General features: G+C 33.2%; 1 protein-coding gene across 1 annotated transcript in view; it reads left to right on the plus strand.

Annotated features, from left to right (window-relative positions):
- Positions 1 to 21,043, plus strand: part of LOC129217551 (T-complex protein 1 subunit alpha-like) — a 50,141-nt gene that overhangs the window by 5,113 nt on the left and 23,985 nt on the right. The window contains exons 2-4 of the mRNA XM_054851876.1: positions 4,540 to 4,625; positions 4,711 to 4,839; positions 11,992 to 12,089. Coding sequence (XP_054707851.1) covers positions 4,540 to 4,625; positions 4,711 to 4,839; positions 11,992 to 12,089 — 313 coding nt within the window. The remainder of the gene's footprint in view (positions 1 to 4,539; positions 4,626 to 4,710; positions 4,840 to 11,991; positions 12,090 to 21,043) is intronic.

Here is a 21,043-nt window from a genome sequence, read left to right on the forward strand (position 1 = left end):
ATGATGTCAATACGCTTAAATAATACAATTTAAAGGCTTAAAATTTAAATCAAACACAGATTTCAAAACTGGCATTGTTAAAATCTACAACATTTATGCATATAAATTTTTCCGTAAGCCTGCATGCGGGGGGGGGGGGGACTGAAAATATTTTCCGTCTTGAACACATCACCAAACTTGCACCCATGTGGGGTTCGTCGGCAACCTCCTCCTGGCTCTCTTTGAATGCCTTGTGCCACTTCCCAGACTGTGATCTTGAAATGCAATCGTCCTTGAAGGCTTTTTGCAGCATCTAGAATGTTTTAGTTGCATTTTTTCCAAACCTCACTCAAAACTTTATGGCGTATCATTGTTCAAGCGAACGCTCCATTGCGTTATGTTACAAAAGTTGAAAACAAACTTCAAGCGGAGGCTCTTACCTCCGCTCACACTGCTCGAAAGCAACTGACGACTGGATGCATTGAAAGGGCATATCCCGCACCACATTTCCCAGCCGGTTTTACTGTGCTGCCATCTATCGTCACGTCACAATAACATTATGCTCATTACTTTCATAATGGACCCTGTATGTGCAATTAATGTGTAGAATTCAAAAACTAAACTTGCCATCCATATTTACAATCTATTACCTGCCTACTATTTCCTAATTAAATTTTTTTATTTATTCAATGAAAATGCCTGGGGTGTATGTAAGAAAAAGGGAAAAGAAATATTCAGACCCTGATTTAGAGGCTGCACTGATTGAAGTTGAAGGTGGTTTAGCAATTCTTGCAGCTGCAAGAAAATATATGGCAAGAGAAACAGTGAGGAGATAGGTCTCCGACACACAAAGTCGAAAAGGTTCGGGTGGAGGTACAATGCTAAGTGAAGAAGAAAGACGTATTGCTTCAGTTCGACAAAGTGTGGTTTCCCATTTGATAGAAAGATACAATCATTGTTGCTAAGGATTTCATAAAGACCAATTCTGAAAAATGAAATTGTGGCACTCTTGGCATAGGTATGCCACTTATGTTAGAGGAAACCAGAATTGCTCACGAAAGTAAGAGCCAGGACATCTTCTAAGAAGCAGCAACCAAATGAAACCCAACTCTTGGATGAAGAAATGTCTGAATTACTTATGCAAGAGCCAACGCCTGGGAAGTGGGCTCTTGTCTAATACAATTACAAGGGCAAGAAGTCATCAAAAGAATTTGTTGATAACTTGACAGAAGTCAATGACCAGGATTACAACAGCGTAAATTTTCTACGAAAAGCCAACTCCTACATCTTTCCTGAGTAAGAAGAAACAGACATTGTTTCTAGATGTCAAATTCTGAAGAAATTGAACGAGCAGAATTCAATTGTTGTGGACATTATATTTTTGAGTTTTAGTTCAAAATAATTTGGTGTTGATCAAATTAAAATAAATAAATGGTTCTTTGGAAACAATTTCTTTCAGCTATTGTAAGTGTTTTTGTAATAATTTCTCAGTTATTGTTTGTTTCTATTGCTGTGACCCATTTCACCCCACCGTGGGGTGAAATGGTCAGACACTTTAATTGCAATTTTCAGATTGTCAATGACAACAAATTTCAATGAGAAGCAGCTTAAATTAAAAGGGAAGAACCAGATGTAAAGAAGAAATTTTTTAAAAAGTACAAAAAAAAGTTTATGGATTTGCAAATGGCATCATTTTAAAAAATAGACAAAATCCGTCCCATTTCACCCCACCTGACCCTACACCAAGTGGTGTAATGTCAGTGCTGACATTTTTATAGAAGATGTTTTAAAAGGATTTTAGTCTCATCGAAAAATGACACACTAGGGGAGATGCTCCGAAAATTTGGGGGGGGGGGACTATCACCGTTGGGAAACATCCATAGATTAACTATCTGCATATTAGTTTCTGCAATGTAGAAAAGCAGCCGTCCATCTCAATAAGTAAATATTTTAGTAATTTAATTCTAATTGGAGGGGTGGGTGTGTGGCTCTGCTTATGCCATTAAAATTTTTATAAAGGGTGCTCTAAAAGGATGGAAGTTGTAGTTTGGGGGGATAAGCATTTCTAGGAGCTGGGGTACTTCTTAAATTTAGGGGTTAGGGATATGTCGTGCTGTCGCTCATGAGAGGGGGGGGGGAACACCCATAGCTAAACCATCTGCAATTTTCAAAATCGGCCACCTTGAAAAGTAAATATTCCAGCAATTAATTTTATCAACTAAAGTAAAGCAGGGATGTCAAGGTGGGGGGGGGGGGTCTCTGGTCAGGGGGCAGACTAAACCATAAAACTTTAAACGGTGTTTAAAAATTTTTTCAATCTTGATGGGGAATTTTTTTGGATGCGGTGGGGCTTCAGAAATTTTGGGGGGAGGGGGGAGTGCTCTGTCGCTCTTTGTGAGGGGGAGGAGTCCGCCATAACTAAATCAGCAATTTAATTAAAGCTATCAGTAAAGACGTACCGAGTAGCACTTTGGCCGAGTAGCCGAGTACCGAGTACTCGGCCTTTCACTACTCGGCCGAGTACCGAGTTACCGAGTACTCGGCATTTCACTACTAGGCCGAGTTAAAAAGTACCAAATATGTTTTGAGAAGAACTACTGACACACACGTGATCAATTTTGAACTTATTGGAATAGTATTATAGACCTCTTTGTCTATATAGAAGTTTTTAAAACTAAACTCCGGATGAAATTTAATTTCGCATTATTTAAAAAATTTTGTTTATGTCAAAAATTTTACAAAAAAATTCTTTTTAAAATTAAAAAGAAATAAATAAAAGGTATGATTAATCAAGTTGGAATTAAGACAAACTATACCAATCTATTTTAGTTCTAGTCCGCCAAACATAAATAATTTTTAAAAGCAAATAAAGCAAATGTGCAGGAACACTTCACACACCTGTTTCTGCGTTACAAGGAACGTCTTTATCAGTGCATAAAATGTGAGCTAAAGAATGTTAAGACATTCGGGAAAAAAATCTGACTTTTGTCAGATGCCTTTAAATTTACAAGCTCACGTTTTGTGCATTGAAAAAGGAATTCCCTGTAATGCCAAAACACATGTCTGCAGTGTTCCTGCACTATGCTTTTAACGTTGTTTTATTTCCCTTTTTTTTAAGCAAAGGAATTTTCATATTTCTTATAACTAATTTTTGTTTGTAGCAAAAATCTATTTTTAATGTAAAAATTCCATATTTTCTATACTTACCTTTTTTGCACGATTTTTAATAAATAAGTTTTATTAACTTTGGGGACATTAAAATAAAGATTTATTCCATTAAAGCATTAAAAACTTCATTATTCTCAAAATTTAAAATTGACTTGTAAATGATTGCAAAATATTAAATATGCTTGTGCTTTTTTATAAATTTTAATATCTGTCTTGGACAATATTCAATTTTTTGCAACTACTCGGTATTGGCCGAGTATCTGATCAAAATTTGGCCGAGTACCGAGTACTCGGTAAATTGGCCGAGTATGCCGAGTACCGAGTAGTTACCGAGTACTCGGTACGTCTCTAGCTATCAGTCATCTGGATAAATATTCGACCAATTTAGTCTAAGCTGCGCAGGAGTGCCAGGGAGGAGGGGAGTATGGCGCAGATTACATTATTGAAATTTTTAGAAGGAGCAAAAAGTTCCATTTCTTGTTTTTTTTCCTCATCTTCGTCAACTTTGAAAAGCGAAACACTTTCTTTGCCTGAACCGTAACCACTTTTGCACCGTGGTTTTTATCAAGATGTAGTTTTTTTTCGTAATATTCGACTTTAATGTGTCCATTATAATATTTTAAAACATATCATTAATTTTTCCCCGCAACAACTAATGTTAACTCCCTCAAAAGTAGCGCGCTCTCTAACCGCACTGCCCTGTAGTGGATTGCCGCAAATTTGTCTTTAAGAATCGTGGGGGAAAAGCGGTAGTTGGCACACTACTTTTTCTAGGCACTATACTTCTGCCATGGTGGATTACTGAGGTCACATATTGCAGCAGATGGGAGAAGAAAACAGACCACACAGTTGTTGTATTTTGCCAATATTGGTCAGTTAGGAAATGTAGTTTTTCATTCAAGTTTATTGCAATTCAGCTCATTGATTGTTACACAATAATGAAAAAGCTTAAAATTTTTCTGAAAATATGCGACATTATCATATAAATCTATTTTTATCCACTTTTAAGAGCTTAGAACTTGTTAGGCACAATATTCGAAAATCATCACTTAACTAAGGGGCCCATTTAACTCGATTGTATGCCATTTGATCAAATTCTTTCTTTCTGTAGCGTAGCAAGAAGTTTCTTCTGCAAAATTATGGCGGTGTTATTGGTTGATACTATGAATTGTATTCAATTTGATTAATTCTGTTGTAGTTGAGTACCTATGCTCCTTAAATTTACTAAAAATATAAAAAATAATCACCAAAAATTCTAATTTTATTCATTTCTAAAGGTTTGAAATCTTTTATGTCAAAATTTAGATGAACAAAATAAAAAGTAAGTTGAGAATAAAATCAACACAATTACTTTATTTTATTGATAACCTTTTACCTTTTTTTAATTTTCAGTGACTGCAGCATGTGCTATTGCCAACATTGTAAAGAGTTCGCTAGGCCCCATTGGTCTGGATAAGATGCTTGTGGATAATATTGGGGTTAGCTACTTTTCAACCTCTTATTTTTGATAAAAATAATTACTTTTGGATAGTATTAATATTGATAATCCATAATATTTTTTAGGATGTGACATGTACAAATGATGGCGCCACCATCTTGAAGCTACTAGAGATTGAGCACCCTGCCGCCAAAGTTCTTGTCCAGCTTGCAGAATTGCAGGACACAGAAGTTGGCGATGGAACCACCTCTGTGGTAAGAACTATTTTTCTTCAGTTTTCTTAGAGTGTCATACTGGGAGTCGGAAATTTCGAAATAAGTGAAGATTAGGATACTATTTCATATTCTATTAGGAATATTTCGAAATGTGCTGATTAGTTTTGCTGTTGATAGGCTGTAATAAATAAAATAACACATTAATTAAGGTTTTTCTGCGATAGCACAGGTTTTACTATTTCCTGAGCATATGTTGGTGTATGAAGGTTCTAAATTTGCAAGTGCTGCTTTACAGGGGCCTAAATCCAGTGCAGAATTTCTGCCGAATTTTCTCTGATCCCTTTCTTGAAAACTGTTGGGATGCGAATACATTAATCATTATGTGGTGTTTCCTCACCAAAAGCTAAAAAAAAATAAAAAAAAAATAATTTATCTCACCTACTTTATTATTTTCAATCCTTTTTCCTTAAAGATGGCCACTAGAGTGATTGCGTCAAATATTGCGATGTGAGCTTGTGTTTTTGTCCCAAATATTTTAATGTCAAAGACCAGTGCTAACTTTCCTGGTCACCTGGTTCCCGTGAGTTCTTGAAAATACTCTAAAGTGCTTTATTTCAGTGACCTGTCACAACAGGCCTTCTAAAGTTCTTAATTTTGAACAAAAATCTTAATTATTTTGGTAAAGTGCTTTACTTTTTTTTTCTTTCTTTCTTTTTTCTCTTTGCAACTCATTTTTCTCTCTTTAATTTTAAATCCTATTTATTTCTTTTACTGAAATTCCAAAGTTCAATGAACTAGCGAGGAAAATTGTTTGTCTTAGTTTTTAATTGCTCAATAAAACAACCTGTTTTTCTACATGTTTCAACGATTGAATGATTATTTCAATAACTGCACACCTACCAACATTTATGTAGTAGCAGGACTGTTGATTACTCCACACATTTTGCAAAGTTTCTCTTCAATGACTAAAACTACGCAAAGAAGTTGGTTTGTTTCACATTTTTCTCCCAAGTTCAGTAAAGGAGCATTTTCAAGCAATCACACAAATACCCTCCATTTCTGACATTTCTGCAAGGAATTTTTGCTGTTGCACATATTCTTTTTCTGTTCCCTTGTAATATTATAGTTTTTAATCTGTATAAATAAAACAAACAATACAGTCGACGCTCATTATAACGATCACACATTATAAAGACCGTACCATTATAACGACCAGTGGTAAAAGTCCCAACTTTGTCCCTATGAAAACTACGTTAATTTTCCTTCGTTATAACGACCATTCTGTATCGTCTAATCTAATACAACAACCGAATTCAGCGGACGCTATTTCTGGTGTTCTTCCCAATAAATAGAATTTGTAGCTTGAAATGGCCTTGATTATTGTTTACGGACATCTGCCTGAAGTTTTCAATGTCAAATCCAACTTTGAAAGGGGGTGCGGGGGGGGGGGGGGCTACCATTTACCGCAGCTAGCACAAAAAAAAAAAAAAAATGGGGGGAAAGTTGGAAAAGTTTCCAGTTTCCCGAGGAAAGGGAGTTGACAGATGTGTTCATAGTTTGGTGTTTGAATCTAGCGGTTTTTAAGATTTGCGGTTCTCGAGGGACTTTAAAATGTTTCTCTGAAAAGCAAAAAAAAAAAAAAAAAACAATTTATCACCTATACCTGAAACGGAAAATAATGTTTTGCAAAAATCACGTCTGCTAAAGAGGTAAACATCTGTTTCTGGTTTTATCTTCTGAAAATGTAGTGGTAGCAGTAGTAGTAGTAGATTTGTAAGTGTGTAACATTTTCCTCCCTATATTTTCTACTTTAAAATTTCTTTGATGTTCTGTCATAGTATTTTGCACACGATTTTTCTAAAAATTCCTACGATAAAAATAATTTGGGCATTTAACTGGAATGTTTGAAAAAGTACCATTTTTTTTATGGAACAACGGGGCATGCATGATGACTGTGTATATTTTTTTAAATTATACCTCTTATAACCAGGGCTGTGGAGTCGGAGTCGAAGAGTCGGAGTCGGACTGATTTTGGAATAAAGGAGTCGGAGTCGTTGGAAAACATGCCAACTCCAACTCCGGGCTTCTTTTTTTCTTTCCTTTTCACTGACTCTCCTTGCATTTTTTAAAAATTGATTACCAATTGGTTCGATTACATGTATAAAAAGATACTAATGAGAAAATAACTGCCATTATGGCAATCAGCTAGCTTGAATGCTTACCAAACTTTCTGTAGCCGTCCCCTAGTTTGCTTGCTTTTTAACTTAACTAATAGCAACTGTCAGCAAACGGTTTTGTTGAATAACATTTTCAAGTAATCACTTTCAAATAAAAATAGAAATATAGTGTTTTGTTCTATCTCGGTTTAAAATAGTAAAAGAAACTTAACAAATTAGTAAGTCGACGCCTGTAGCTAAGGTTGAAACGTTTAAGTGTGATCAGCAAATTCAAAGAAGTTCTGGCTCGAAAGCACGAATCCAAAAGATTCGATGAAATAATCTAATGTTTTTTTCTTTATTAAGACTATTTCTGTAAGCTTGGTTCTCACTAAAAAGTATGTAACAAAATAAGTGTAAAAAGTTTCTTGATTACAACACTCAAGAATTGCAGTTAATCTTAAAATCTTCATATTTAGGTTAATTCTAAAGCAGCCAATAAAATTTAAATTAAAAATTTAGCGAAGAAGAAATATAGGTATAGTAAAAGCTATTCGTACAAATTTGTATACCGCCGCGTTTTGTGTAAAATTAGCTCCTGACGCATATGTGCCCTATTTTCGTTGAAATTTTATTGATGAAATATAATTTAAAATATATTCGTGAAAATTTTCAGAATTAAAGTATTTATATTTTTTATAAACTCTGAAATTAACTTTGGGTGTCATCTACTAGATGGATGTCACCAGGGGCAAACCACTCCCTCTCAAGAACTTGGATTTAGAAAAAAAAAATTTTTCTCTCAAGTTACAGCTTTCAAAAATTGAAAGCACACGATTTGTTCAATATATATTTGTTAAACATTAAAGGGGGGCAAATTACAGATAATCATTTTCAAAATTTTTAAAAGGGATTTTTAAGTCATCTCACTTTTTAACTCATAACTATTGGAAAGTTTGATTTTTAAATTGAATTTCTAACGTTGTATGACGTCTTGGGTTTACAATAAAAAACAAAATGCTAAATTTTCATAAAAAGGAATTAATATTTCAATCTCTGTTAAGAGGTTTTCCCCCCTTCCCTTGAATGGAGAGAGGGAGTTTAAAAAATACAATTAAAAAAATTTAAAAAAAATCGGGAGTCGGAGTCGGCCATTTTCCTTCCGACTCCGCAGCCCTACTTATAACAACCACTCGTTATAAAGACCTTTTTCTCTGGGACGGAGATGGTCGTTATATCGAGCGTCGACTGTATATTTATGTGTGTGTTCCCTATACAAATCCAGTTTTCGTCAGATCTGACCCAAATTCGGCAGGAAGTACTTGGGCACCCTAGAAGTAACGTAGGTGGGTTTACGAATGCCAAAAATAACCAAACCGTTCGAATTTTAATTTTAGGACCCAAAAATGGCTCTTTCTACCCAAAATAATTATCTGATTAGTTTGAATTTGGCACCATTCAAAAGTCCACGATAAACACACATAGAGTTTACTCACTTCCTTCGAATTAAAAAAAGGGCTGTAACACTACTGGGAAAAAATTAATAAGCATCATTAAGCCTATATTAACCCATTAAGCGCCGCTCTATGAACCACATTGGAAATACTTAAGTTTTCATGTGTTTGGATGTTCAATACACATCTCGAATCATATGTAGCTGAAATTTTGCAAAAATATTTATTAGGCTAGGAGATATGGTATGGTCCCACAATGGGAGACTTGGCATTTAGTGGGGATAACATACATATCCCTGTCACTATGTTGATACTTGAATAATTTCTGGCCAAATCCAATTAAAAAGCCCTAAAATCCTTTTTATGTAATGAAGACAGCTAGTTATTGGTACTTTAAGTGCATATTAAACATATTCAAGCTATAAAATGTAGAACTTTTAAGTTTTCATGAGACCTAAAGCTATAAATCGTGGGCCCCCTTGAAACAAAAGCTGTGGAGACCAGCCCCAGGGGCTAGCAGTGTACATTTACAACGTTAATAAGTTGTAGTATGCTAGCTATTTTCGATTTCTTAAGCCGTTCGGCCCCATAAGGACGTCTTCCCCCCCCCCCCCCCCCCCGCTCTGCCGTACATCTCTCCAGGTCAGGTTTTCATTCTTGTTTCAATCCTTCTTACACATTTTTGTTCAAAACGGAACTTTTCCCTCACATTTTACTACCTTTTAGCAAAAAACCTTTGGATTTTCATGCACAAAAACAGAAGAGGTAGGTTTTTTTTTATTAACCATGTCGGGGATCGAGAGACGGTAAATGGCAATGACCCAAAGCACTATATAAAATGGCTCTTATAAAATGGAACTAAGATATTTTTGGGCTCCATGATGGTGTATTTGTGTCAATATAGGCAAGGTTTTTTTTACAGTTAACATTTCGACTGCTTCATAGCATATTTGATGCTATGAAGCAGTCGAATGATGATGTATGATGATTTATGCATCATCATGTTTTTAGAAATAAATGTCCAGCATGCTTGACATTGAAGAATTATCAACGGTTATAGTTTCTCCAATATCATCCAACAAATTACGATAAATTGAAAAAGTGTAAATTGAGACAGTTATCGCATTATCTGTGATCTAAGCGATTTAAATAAAAACAAATTTTTCTCAACTATCTGAACAGAATTTGGCAATTCACTAACAAGTGATACTGCACTCATCTTCTTGTTTTAAGCTTAAAAGTATTATTTTAATATTGTTTGAAGCTCGTAGCAAAGTCGAAAATTCTAACTACCTATATATTTGATTTCAAAAAAAAAGTGAAGAAATTTCTCTATTGAAATTCAACCTTCCTTATTGAAGGGGGAGCCCTCAAGGGCGAGGGGAGGGAAATGTTTTTATGGGGGGAGGAATAGTTTTAAAGGGAATTTTGATCTTTTACAGGAATCCCTTTCGTGATCTGTAGAAATTCAGAGAGATGCGTCATCTTCCTTAGGGAGGAATAGCACCCCTGTTATTCTAGAACTTTTTTCTAAACAAGTGGAATGTCACTTGTTTTGATAAAAGTGCCTGCTTTTGATCTTGAACAACAAAAGAGTGTTTACAGTGGAGAAATACAAAGGGGGCTGTTGCTTCCACAGGAAAAAAGGGGAGAGTTCATTCATGCAGAATGGGTTAGGCATGACTAGCTCTCCTAATCAGAACACGCCAAGTCTCCCATTTTGGGACTTCAGTAAATAAAGTCCAATAAAACGCCTTTAAATTGTTTTTCTTGGCCCCTGTTTGTTGTGATTTGAAAAAAGGTCTATTGAGCTTCATATTTCATGTTTCGAATTTCCTACACTCGCATTAATTATTTTTAGGGAATTTTTTTCCCGTGTAATGCAAAAACCTTTCCAAACCTTTTTGAAAAAATTAGGAATAAAGTTTGGTTCTCTATCATTCATTTAAAAAAATATTAATTGAAGGTTCCCAAAAGGGGAGACTTGGCGCTTAATGGGTTAACTCTTTTCATATCGGAAAATTATTGTTTGTGCGATCTCATTTTAAATTGGCTTGAATAAAGTTTCAGAAGGTTGCCACTTTTTCTCCTCGACTGCGATGAAATAAAATTCTGTTTTTGTTTTGAGTTAAAAATTGTTCCGTTTGATTATTATTTGGCGATTTATCTTCTTTTTTTTTACCGCCAGCAGAATATAATCAGGAAAGTTGCGTTTTAATTTGTTTGGGAGTTTTTGATTTGACATTTTCTCTCCCTCTCCTTCTCTTTAAAACTGATTATTTGGACAGGAAATTTTAGTTTTTTTTTTTTCCTCCTCTAATTGAAGCCTGATTGTTAAACATGCATCACTTCACATAACTTTTTATTTTCGAGGTAGACCGTGCAAAGCCAGGCAATGCAGCTATCATTAATATAAAATTTTAAAACTTAAACTTGCCTAAAAACTTTTGATTTATTATTCATATATTTTTATCATATTTTGTTATTTTAGCATTATAATGATTTTTCTATATATATATATATATATATATATATATATATATATATATATATATATATATATATATGAGGAATCCATAAAAGTTGTTCATAGTCAAAGTATGACTTTAATGAAAAATGATTGAAAAAAAGAATGATTTAGTTTTTGAATGTTTCATTAGTTAAATACTAATCATTATTTGTATGCTGGTGTTTTAAATGGTTATATCAAAATAGAAACAATCTTAAATTTGTGGTATTTTTTATTTATTTATTTTTTTTTTTTGGAAAAATCCTACTTGGAGAAAAAATAGATTGCTTTTAAAGTGCTTTATTTTGATTTTAATTTTGGGGTAGGAACACTGTAACAACATCATGCACCATATAACAAAAAGATTTACTTATTTCATTATTTGTTTCTTATAATGCTTATGTATTTCAAGAAAAGTTTGGATTGCTGACTTAGTTACAAAATAGGCTGAAGTTTATTTTAGTTTCAATCAGCAAGGCCATTGTGCTACATGCCTATCCTGAGATAAGGTAGTTAGATAAGGTATCAAAGGCAAAATTGTGCAGTGAATCCAGCATTAGCCGGAATTTCTTCCCTTTCTTTTAATTTGCCACTCCCTAAACAAAGAAAAAATGGTGGATGATTTTCGAACACCATCAAAGTCGGAAACAGAGCTTTAGCCCCCTCCATGTACATCTTTTTCTTTTCCAAAAGAAGAAACAATTACGTAAAAGCAAAAAAGGGTGGAAATGCAAGATGCATGCCAAATATCGCGCCCAGTGTCTTAAGTTCGCTACTTAGGCTAGATGCTTTCTGATACAATGGTAACTTTTTTCTTTTGTCTATACCTGTTTAGAAAATAAGCTTACAATATTGGAGTACTTCTTTACTGCTTATTTATTTTGGAAATTTTTGTTTGAACTTCTAAAATTGATCATTCTTTGAATTCTCTCTGCCACTGTTCTTTTGCTTCTTGTTATGTGTCATATTTCTTGTAGGTGTTTACAATCTTTGTCTTGGAGTTAAAATGTCTTATACATGTATGTTTAACATAATAAAGTCCATAGAATAATTTTCAATTATATTTTGAAAGGTTTTGATAGCAGCAGAATTACTAAAAAACGCTGATGAGCTTGTCAAGTGCAAAATCCATCCCACATCTATTATCAGTGGATATAGGCTAGCCTGCAAGTAAGTATCTTTTAATATTGCTGATTTGGAAAACTTTAGTCAGTAACTAGTGCTTAAGAAAAATTTAACCCAGTTTTCATCTGTACAAGGTGTCACAGAATGATCAGGGGTTGAAGTAGTCCTATATATCCTATATTTCCTATATTTTCAAAAAAAAAGCATCAAAATTGTCCTATATTTCCTATATTTTTCAGAAGTGTCTTATATTTCCTATATTCCCGTTTAATACCATATATATCTTTGAAAAATAACGGTAAATAAACTTTATGACATCGGATTTTTCGCTGAAAGTACGTGCCCAAACGAATTTCAAATTAAAAAACTCAACTGACTAAATTCTGCAACAGGCATCTTCTGTCATTGGCTACACAATGTGACTTCACTCTCGAGTTTCGAGAACTAATGCTGAAGTTGGTTTTAGAATTTTGCATTTGGGGGGGTGGGCAACAGCCATTTGTTTTGTTTTCCATCATGGTTTTCGTTGGTATATTTTTGCATTCAGTGCATTTTCTGATTGGAATGTTCTAATTTTCTTTTTGCAATCTTTTCTTTATGTGGAATTTTGGAAAAGACCACCGACACACGTGATGAATTTTTAACTTATTGGAATAGTTGTATAGACCTCCTTGTATATATAATAGTTTTTAAAACTAAATTCCTGCTGAAATTTAATCACGCATTGTTTAAAAAATTTTGTTTATGTCAAAAATTTTACAAAAAAATTATATTTAAAATTAAAAATACATAAACAAAAGGTATGAATCAAGTTGGAATTAAAACAAATTATACCAATTATAGTTATAGTCTGCCAAACATAAATAATTTTTAAAAGCAAATAAAACAAATGTGCAGGAACACTGACGACATGTGTTTCTGCAATATAAGGAACAACTTTTTCAGTGCATAAAATGTGAGCTAAAGAATGTAAAGACATATGACAAAAGAATCCGACTTATGTCGAATGCTTTTAAAGCCACGAGCTCACACTTTGTGCATTGAAAAAGGAATTCCTTGTAATGCTATAGCACATGTCTGTAATGTGTTTTTAACGTTGTTTTATTTCCTTTTATTTTTTAAGCAAAGGTATTTTTATAATTCTTATAACTAATTTTTGTTTTTAGCAAAAATCCATTTTTAGTATAAAAATTCCATATTTTCTATACTTACTTTTTTTGCACAATTTTTAATAAATAAGTTTTATTTACTTTGGGGACATTAAAATAGAGATTTATTCCATTGAAGCATTACAAACTTCATTATTCTCAAAATTTAAATTTGACTTCTATAAATGATTGCAGAATATTATATATGCTTGCACTTTTTTATAAATTTTAATATCTGTCTTGGACAATATTCAATTTTTTGCAACTACTCGGTATTGGCCGAGTATCGGATCAAAATTTGGCCGAGTACCGAGTACTCGGCAAATTGGTCGAGTACCGAGTAGTTACCGAGTTCTCGGTACGTTTCTAGTTAGTTCCTTGTGATGTTAAAACGCAGTTTGTTGTAATAAGTGGAATTACAATGGCGAAATCGCATCGCTTAACAACATTTCGTGTGGAGTGGTTGAACCAGGAGGACATTAATTCTACAAATTTGGTGCATGGTGCACTAAAGGAAAAGATGATTTTACTGCTTTTTGCCCTTTTTGCAACTGTTCAGTGCCTATAAGCAATAGTGAATTTTCACAATTGAGGCGGCATGCTAAAACATTAAAGCATAAAGAAAACTCTGAAAAACGTCAAAAAAATCCTTCTCAAGCTCTGTTTGTTTTTAATACAAGTGGTAAAGGGTTCAGTTTAGATATAAAATCTAATGCTCTTATCAACCAACGCGAGTAACTCTGGGGTCCAAGGGTTACCTGCCAATCGAAGGGTTGACGTTATTAACCAACGCGGATTGGAGCTAACGCCGTGTTATGAACAGGTTTTTCAGCTCCAAATCTAACCCCTCGGTTTCGGCGAGTTAACTTCCGACAGCGAGCTACTAAAAATGGCGGACATCGGACAACAACGCAACTACGACTTGTTTATGCTGGAGGATTTGGAACTGCTGGAATTAATTGAACGTAAGCCTCGAAAAATTCGGCTTAAATAAAAGAAAGGGGCCCTAATGTCATGGGGACTCCTCGCAACTGCGACATGATTAATCTGCCACTGACTCTGGTGATGAAATTTGCAATTATTTAACATTAAACACTAATCAGCGATGAGAATCGAATATACTTGATTTTTAGTAATTACAAACTAAATTATCTTGATAATGGTGATATGTGAATAAATTAAATATTTTGCACGTCTTTTTTTGTATATGGAGGCAAAGTGAAACATTTAAGGTAACTTACTTTTTTTCAAAATGAACAAATTGGAATTTTTTTCTGAAAATTGCGGTACATGAAGGAAGACCAATATATTTTACGATAAAACTCGCAATGGAATATTATTTTTTATTTTTAGCAGTAAATTTGTGCCTCACAAAAAAGGTGGAAATTTTTCATCTTTTTTTTTCATGAGGCAAAGTGAAAAATGAAATATTTTTCTAATGAACTGTTTTTAATTTCATGATTGAAGGAATTTTTTATCAAATAAATGGGTAAATAAAAAAGTGAATTAATAAATGAGAAGAAAATGAAAGAATAAACGAAAATAATTTAAATGTGTGAATAAAATAGCAAATTAATAAGAAAATAAATGAAGGAAGGAGTAAATAAGGGAATTATTAAATAAATGAATGTAAATGAACTAATTCAGAGTTTCCCAAACATCAGTCCGCAGACCCCCGGGGTCCGCGAGTCCATGCCAGGGGTTTCGCGGTGCTACCAGCTAAAACGTTAAATATAATTGAGATTGAAGGACGAGTAACGATATTTTAATTCGAAAAGAAAGCCCATTTATGAGGAATAAAAAGTTCTTGCTTAGGTACATGCAGGACGCAGCAATCCCCCCCCCCCGGAACTATTAGAAGTAAACACACTACACATTAATTAATTTTGTGTACGTGACGAAGTTCATATTGTTACAAAACTATTGAGGAAAGTGCAAACATTTTTAAAACTGTGATATTACACTTTAAATAAAACTTTTGCTCCAAAAATTTTAAAACTGAATTTAATAGTCAACATTCAAAATTTCTAGCAATGGCTGAAATAGATCAAATGCTATAATTTGCAGTCGATTTTAATAATGAGATCGTTTCCGAAATTTTAAAGTATTTTTTTTCTCTCAAAAAGCATGCTTAAAAACATAGGATTTGAGAATTTTTGAAATAATTTGACAAAGTTTAATATTTTTCAACAATTATTTTAATCAGTGCGCAGATTCGATTTCATTTTTTACGCTTCTGCACAAGGCTTCACAACTGACTAGCATTCACTGACGCCATTAGCACAGACCGCAGTATTTAATTCGCTTCTTAAATATCATAACCTGAAAGCGCGGTAGACAGCAAGCGTAAGCATTCAGCGAGCCAGTGGAGTACGCGCCAAAATTCATCACTGTTTTGCTCACAACTTCAAAAGTTCATTTTTAATTGTAAACTTGTTGTAGAAATTTATTGATAACATTTTTATTCCTAATTGAATTTCAAATAGAATTTACTTCCATAACTCAGAAAAATAATTTTAGAAAAAGAAATGAAAACCAGATAAGTGCTCTGAAAAATATACAAAACAATGAATAAATAAATTTTATGGGAAAAAAGCGTGAAAATATATTAGAAAAAAAAATAGATTTAACTGTATCATTTTTTTTGCGCGAGGTGGCAAGGGGGGGGGGAGGGCTCCGCGAAGTTCGTAATTTTTCCGGAGGGGGTCCACGGGAGTCTGAAATTTGGGAACCTCTGAACTAATTAATAAATGAACACGTACGTGATTTGATAAAAGACTGAATTAGTAAATGATATGAACTATTTCACATAGCCCCATCCACTTTGCTCCGGTTGGACAGGAAATGCTTCATTGTACAAAGCATTTACTATACAAATATGCTTAATATTAAGCAAATAATGCTGCACTGAATATTAGTAGGTGTCATTTAATATTTCAAACGTTAATAACAAGAACTTTATCCTTTAATATTACCAAAAATATTTTTTGACAACAAAATATTACAATATACATATCATTTTTTTAAAAATATTTCTTGTATTATTATACTGTTTGATTTTTAACGTCCTGTTTGAAGACTTATTCTATGGCAGTTATCAAATCAGAATTCTCCGAACTGAGAACAATCGTTGAAATTTACTCAAATAATTAGCGAGTTCCAGTGTTTCGACTTTATCAGGAGAATGGATCGTGTAGAAGATGAAAGAGTGGGAAAGGAAATTTTTGATGTATTAAAAAATTTTAAGAGGGTCAGATCTATTTAAAAAGCAGTGTTGGTCAAAAGTGCTTAAATGATCTTGTTCTGATATAAACATACAGAAAAATCAAAGTTTGATGAGGAAATAACTGGAGATTTTTTTTTAAGTATAAGGGACGTCTCAATTTTTTATTGTTTAAAATATTTTTCTGCGTTAGTTTAGGTGAATTGTTACACTATGATTGGTAAAAACTCTCCATTATTTCTCTCTCCTAATTAAAAACTATTTAAATCTTATAACTCAAACATAAACCGTGAGGTTCATTGTCATTTAAAAATTGAGAAGAAATGGAAGAATGAGAGAACTGTAATCATACCGAAATAAAAGAAAAACTATTTCTTGTCAAGTAAATGTAACAAGTCAGAATCAGGAAAGAGCCTGAAACAGTTTCTTTCGGTGTATATACAGCTGTCCCATTCCTTCCACCCTCCCCGACTCTCCTGCAATTGGCGCATAACTGGTTAAAATTGATAATAAACAGCCATGAATATGCAGCACAATCTATAACAAAGTCTATTCATTAATAGCTGTGCAAACTCATGTGTGACTGAATGACATTTTTGATTAAAAACAATAGTCTGAGGTATTATATAGTAAAATAATTTTCATTAAAACTGATATTTTTTCTTTTTCCATTTCTTTTTTCATAACTAAAGTACTAAAACAAAAACAGAAAGATATAGTATTTTTATAGGTTTTATTTTTCAATTTTTACGCTATTGTTTGTTTCATGAGTATATATAGTGACATTTTTGTCAACAAAGTTTTCGAACTTCTTATTACCAAACGAAATTTATGTGAATTCGGTATAAATTAATTCTTTTAAGTGAAGAGTACTTTTAAGATACCGAAGTAACAAGAAGAAACTGTTAATCTGAATAATGATTTATGCTTCGGATTAAAATAGTTGAGGTTTAGGTGCTGTGACGACATGACAAGAATGTTTAAATTCTATTAATAACGATAAAAGTAACAATATTTTAAATAAAAAAAACAATCAAAAAAAAAAAAAATGGCTCATATAAATTTAGTGAATATGTATAATGGGGAAAAATTTGTAAAATCATATCAATAAAATTAGTTTAAAAAAAATCGTTTAAGTTATAATTTTCATGGAATTTCCCAAGATATTTAATGAAAAATAGTTCTTGCACTGAATTCTTTGTAATTGTCATCCAGCGAAGCCAGTATTTTAGCTTTGAAAGGAGTATAATTTGTTTTTGTGGAAGCGAAATTCATCTTTTAGTGATAAATAGAAGGAAAAAAGACACTTTCGTTCGAAAATCAGCTTAACAACGTGCTTCAAAATCAACAACGAGGCCGTGCTAGCCGTGTCCCCGACCGTCGGCTTTACCTTTCCTGTAAACAATATCACATGACCAAAATCCACCAATGAGAGGGGCTTTTACATCTAGGGAGAAAAAAAGCAGCGGTCTGGGTGACTCGCTGTTGGATAATAACAACTGGGAGTAACCTCGCGGTTTGAGTTAGCCCTGGGTTCACCTACTCGGCAGTTACTCTTCCTCAACTCGCGCTGGTTAATACGAGCGTAAGAGCAGTGGAATTAGTACTTGGGTCATGAGTGAGGAAGAAAAAATAAAAATTATCTTTGTTCAAATTTTGATTAGTTATTTAGTCTATAAAGTACACTTTTTTTAAAAATTATTCTTTCAACTACAGGAAAGTCATTATAGATGTAAGGTATTTTGTTTGAGGTTTTTTAAACAAAATCATTGATAAGAATAATTGAATAATATATGATATGTATTATTTCTTTTTTTCATAGGAAAATTATTCATATAATGTGTCCTAAATTTGTCCTATATATTTTGTGGAAAATGTCCTATATGTGACAAGTCGGTCACTTCTACCCCTGAATGATTGGTGTAAGCTTTAAGGAGTGTCAGAGAGGAGGATAAGAGACAAGAATCATGTAGGAACATTTGTTCACAAACGAAAAAAAAAAAAAAAAAAACTAAAATGTTGTGTAAAATAGTCTTTGTGTAATGAATTTGTGACCTGTATTGCATCCATGAGTTTCTAGCTTAGCGTTCATGTAGCATGTCAGCATTGTATTCACAAATTTATGTTCCTATTTTGATTTTTGCTTCTTATTGTTCTCTCTAATACCCCTTAAAATTTGTCTCAATTGTTATGTGACACTATAGGCTTATTAAGCTGGTTTTGCTAAATGAAAACTTATATTGAGCAATGAGCATAGATATTGTGTTTTAACACTAGAAAGACTGCATTTTCCGTATACCTAGAAAGACTAGCAGCAGTCATTTTGACCGCCATGCTTAAAAGATTGGAAATTGTTTCTTTTCGGAATTTTTAATTGTAGCAAAGTTTTGTTTGGATACGCCATGAATTACTTTAACAATTTGAACATAATAAAATATGTAAATCACTCTCAGGAAGCTTTTTTCCCCCTTAATTTTGTGTTCGATGATGTGAAATACACATATGTATTACATAATTGATAGTGATAAAGATTAAATTCGGATAAAAGAAGGGATATTTTTTAAGCATGTAATAACTAAGGAGTATTTTCAACCAGGCATGTGATTGCCTTCATAAAGCATAAATATAGAAATACACTTACATTACTCCTTTTTACGGTAATGACAAATACTTATTTTTATCACTTTGCATGTACTTGAACCACAAGCTGCCTTTTTACGATCAAAAAAAGTACTTGTAGTTTTGTTGTTGTTGTTGTTGTGTGCCAGCTAGGCTGGAAATTTGGGCTGCGCTGCTTCACTTTTCCAACTGTACCGTAATTTGGTGTGAAGTCCGACTTCTACAGTACACACATGCCATAAGGATCCATTTATAGGGTAGGCAACCATTCACAGCATAACAACACATTCACATAAAGAAAAGGACAAGGACAGGAGAGAGAAAGTACGTCCATGCCTGAGCCGGGATTCAAACCCAGACCTTCCTGTCGCAGTCGGACATCTCTGACCACTAGACAAGGCAGGCGGCGCTTGTAGTTTTATTTCTGCATTGTTTCATTTGACATTGTTTTCGTTTTCTCCTGAGGTCTAGGTTCCGAAAAATAATCTCTAACATCTGATGAAAGCAAATATTTTCATCGTTAGGAATGTAGCCTTCTTCGGATAAGTCGGACTTCATCTGAACTGGAAAAACTTTCAGACAAACCCTGCAACACTTGTAAGAGTTAATTTTTTAATAAGTTTTTTTACCAATGACCCATTATGGCATCATGAAGATAATTATCTAATATCAAAGGAAATAAACGCCTATATGTTTCGAGGAAAGCACATGTGTTGGTGCTCAAAAGAATTCCAGCACACGTTTTTAGAATCCACCTGTTTTAAATCTACCTCTTTTTAGAACTAATAAAATTTCATGTGTCATGTCACATACCTTTTAAATTCACTTTCTCAATTTTGCCCCTGTTCTGATAGCAGAAAAAAAAAGGACGGGACCAACATGTGTTTTGCATTTCGTAATGGTTCAAAGAACTGCACCTGACCAGCAGGTGCTACTCAAAGGAGCTACCTAATGAATGTTTCACTCTAACTTCGAACAGAAATCCATAGATCACATATATGATGACAGAAAAGTGAACAAAACCGGATGCATAAATTAAATTCCTTTGAGCAGTCAAAATGACCTCTGTCCGTCTTTCTAGGAATAACTATTTATAGCGACTATAATAATGAGCCTAAAGAAATAAAATTTCCTTTTTTCGATCTTAATAAAGAATTAGGAAAAGTAACTGAAGTGAAAAAGAGTTAGAAAAATAAATGCAGCAAATATGAGCATTTGTAAACCGTTTCTAGTCAAAATGACTGTTTCCGTCTTTCTAGTGCTAATTATTTTTCTCAGCAGCTTTTCCTTTTAATTTTCATAATGTTTTAAATATAAATTTGGTTTATTTCTTTTCAAGCGTACAGCAGGTTGTCAGTGTACTAATCTACTGAGTTTTATACTCTTTGTTGTAGGAAGCCTATTTAAGAACAGATAGATGATAGAGATGCAATATTTTGCTCCTTTATGTTATGTGATAGATATTATTCAGTCATTTTGCTTTATGAATCATTCTGTTATGTTCTAATTTTCAATTATATAATCATGTTCATTTAAATGTTTTGCATTGTTTGTTAATTGAAAGCTATTGCCTTTGAAAGCATAGTAAGAATGCTTGTTCCAAGAACAAAATTTTTGTTCTGCATGTATTTGAAATACAACATTAAAATCAAAATTTAAATTAGTCAATTTTCCTTTTTTAAAATTTTTAGTCGATCAGAAGATAACATATTCTTATTGAATATAAGATGGTTGTATTGTTGCAAACCCTTCAAAAACTCATTAACGGAAAAGAACTTTCGTCAAATTTGCACTCAAAAACTCTTCAAAAAAAAAAAAAAGAATAAAACAAAAACTACTCCTTAAAAGGGCTCTACATGAAATTATTGGCATTTAATTCACATATTCCTTCCCCCTGTGTAACTTAATATTTTATACGTATTGAAGTTTAGCTGAAATTTTTACCTACATTTGTTACTAAAAAAGAAAGTTAATTTCGCTAAACTAATATAATGTTTAAGCATTTTTAC

The sequence above is a fragment of the Uloborus diversus genome, chromosome 2 (genome assembly GCF_026930045.1).
Source record: "Uloborus diversus isolate 005 chromosome 2, Udiv.v.3.1, whole genome shotgun sequence".
NCBI classification, from domain to species: Eukaryota; Metazoa; Arthropoda; class Arachnida; order Araneae; family Uloboridae; genus Uloborus; species Uloborus diversus.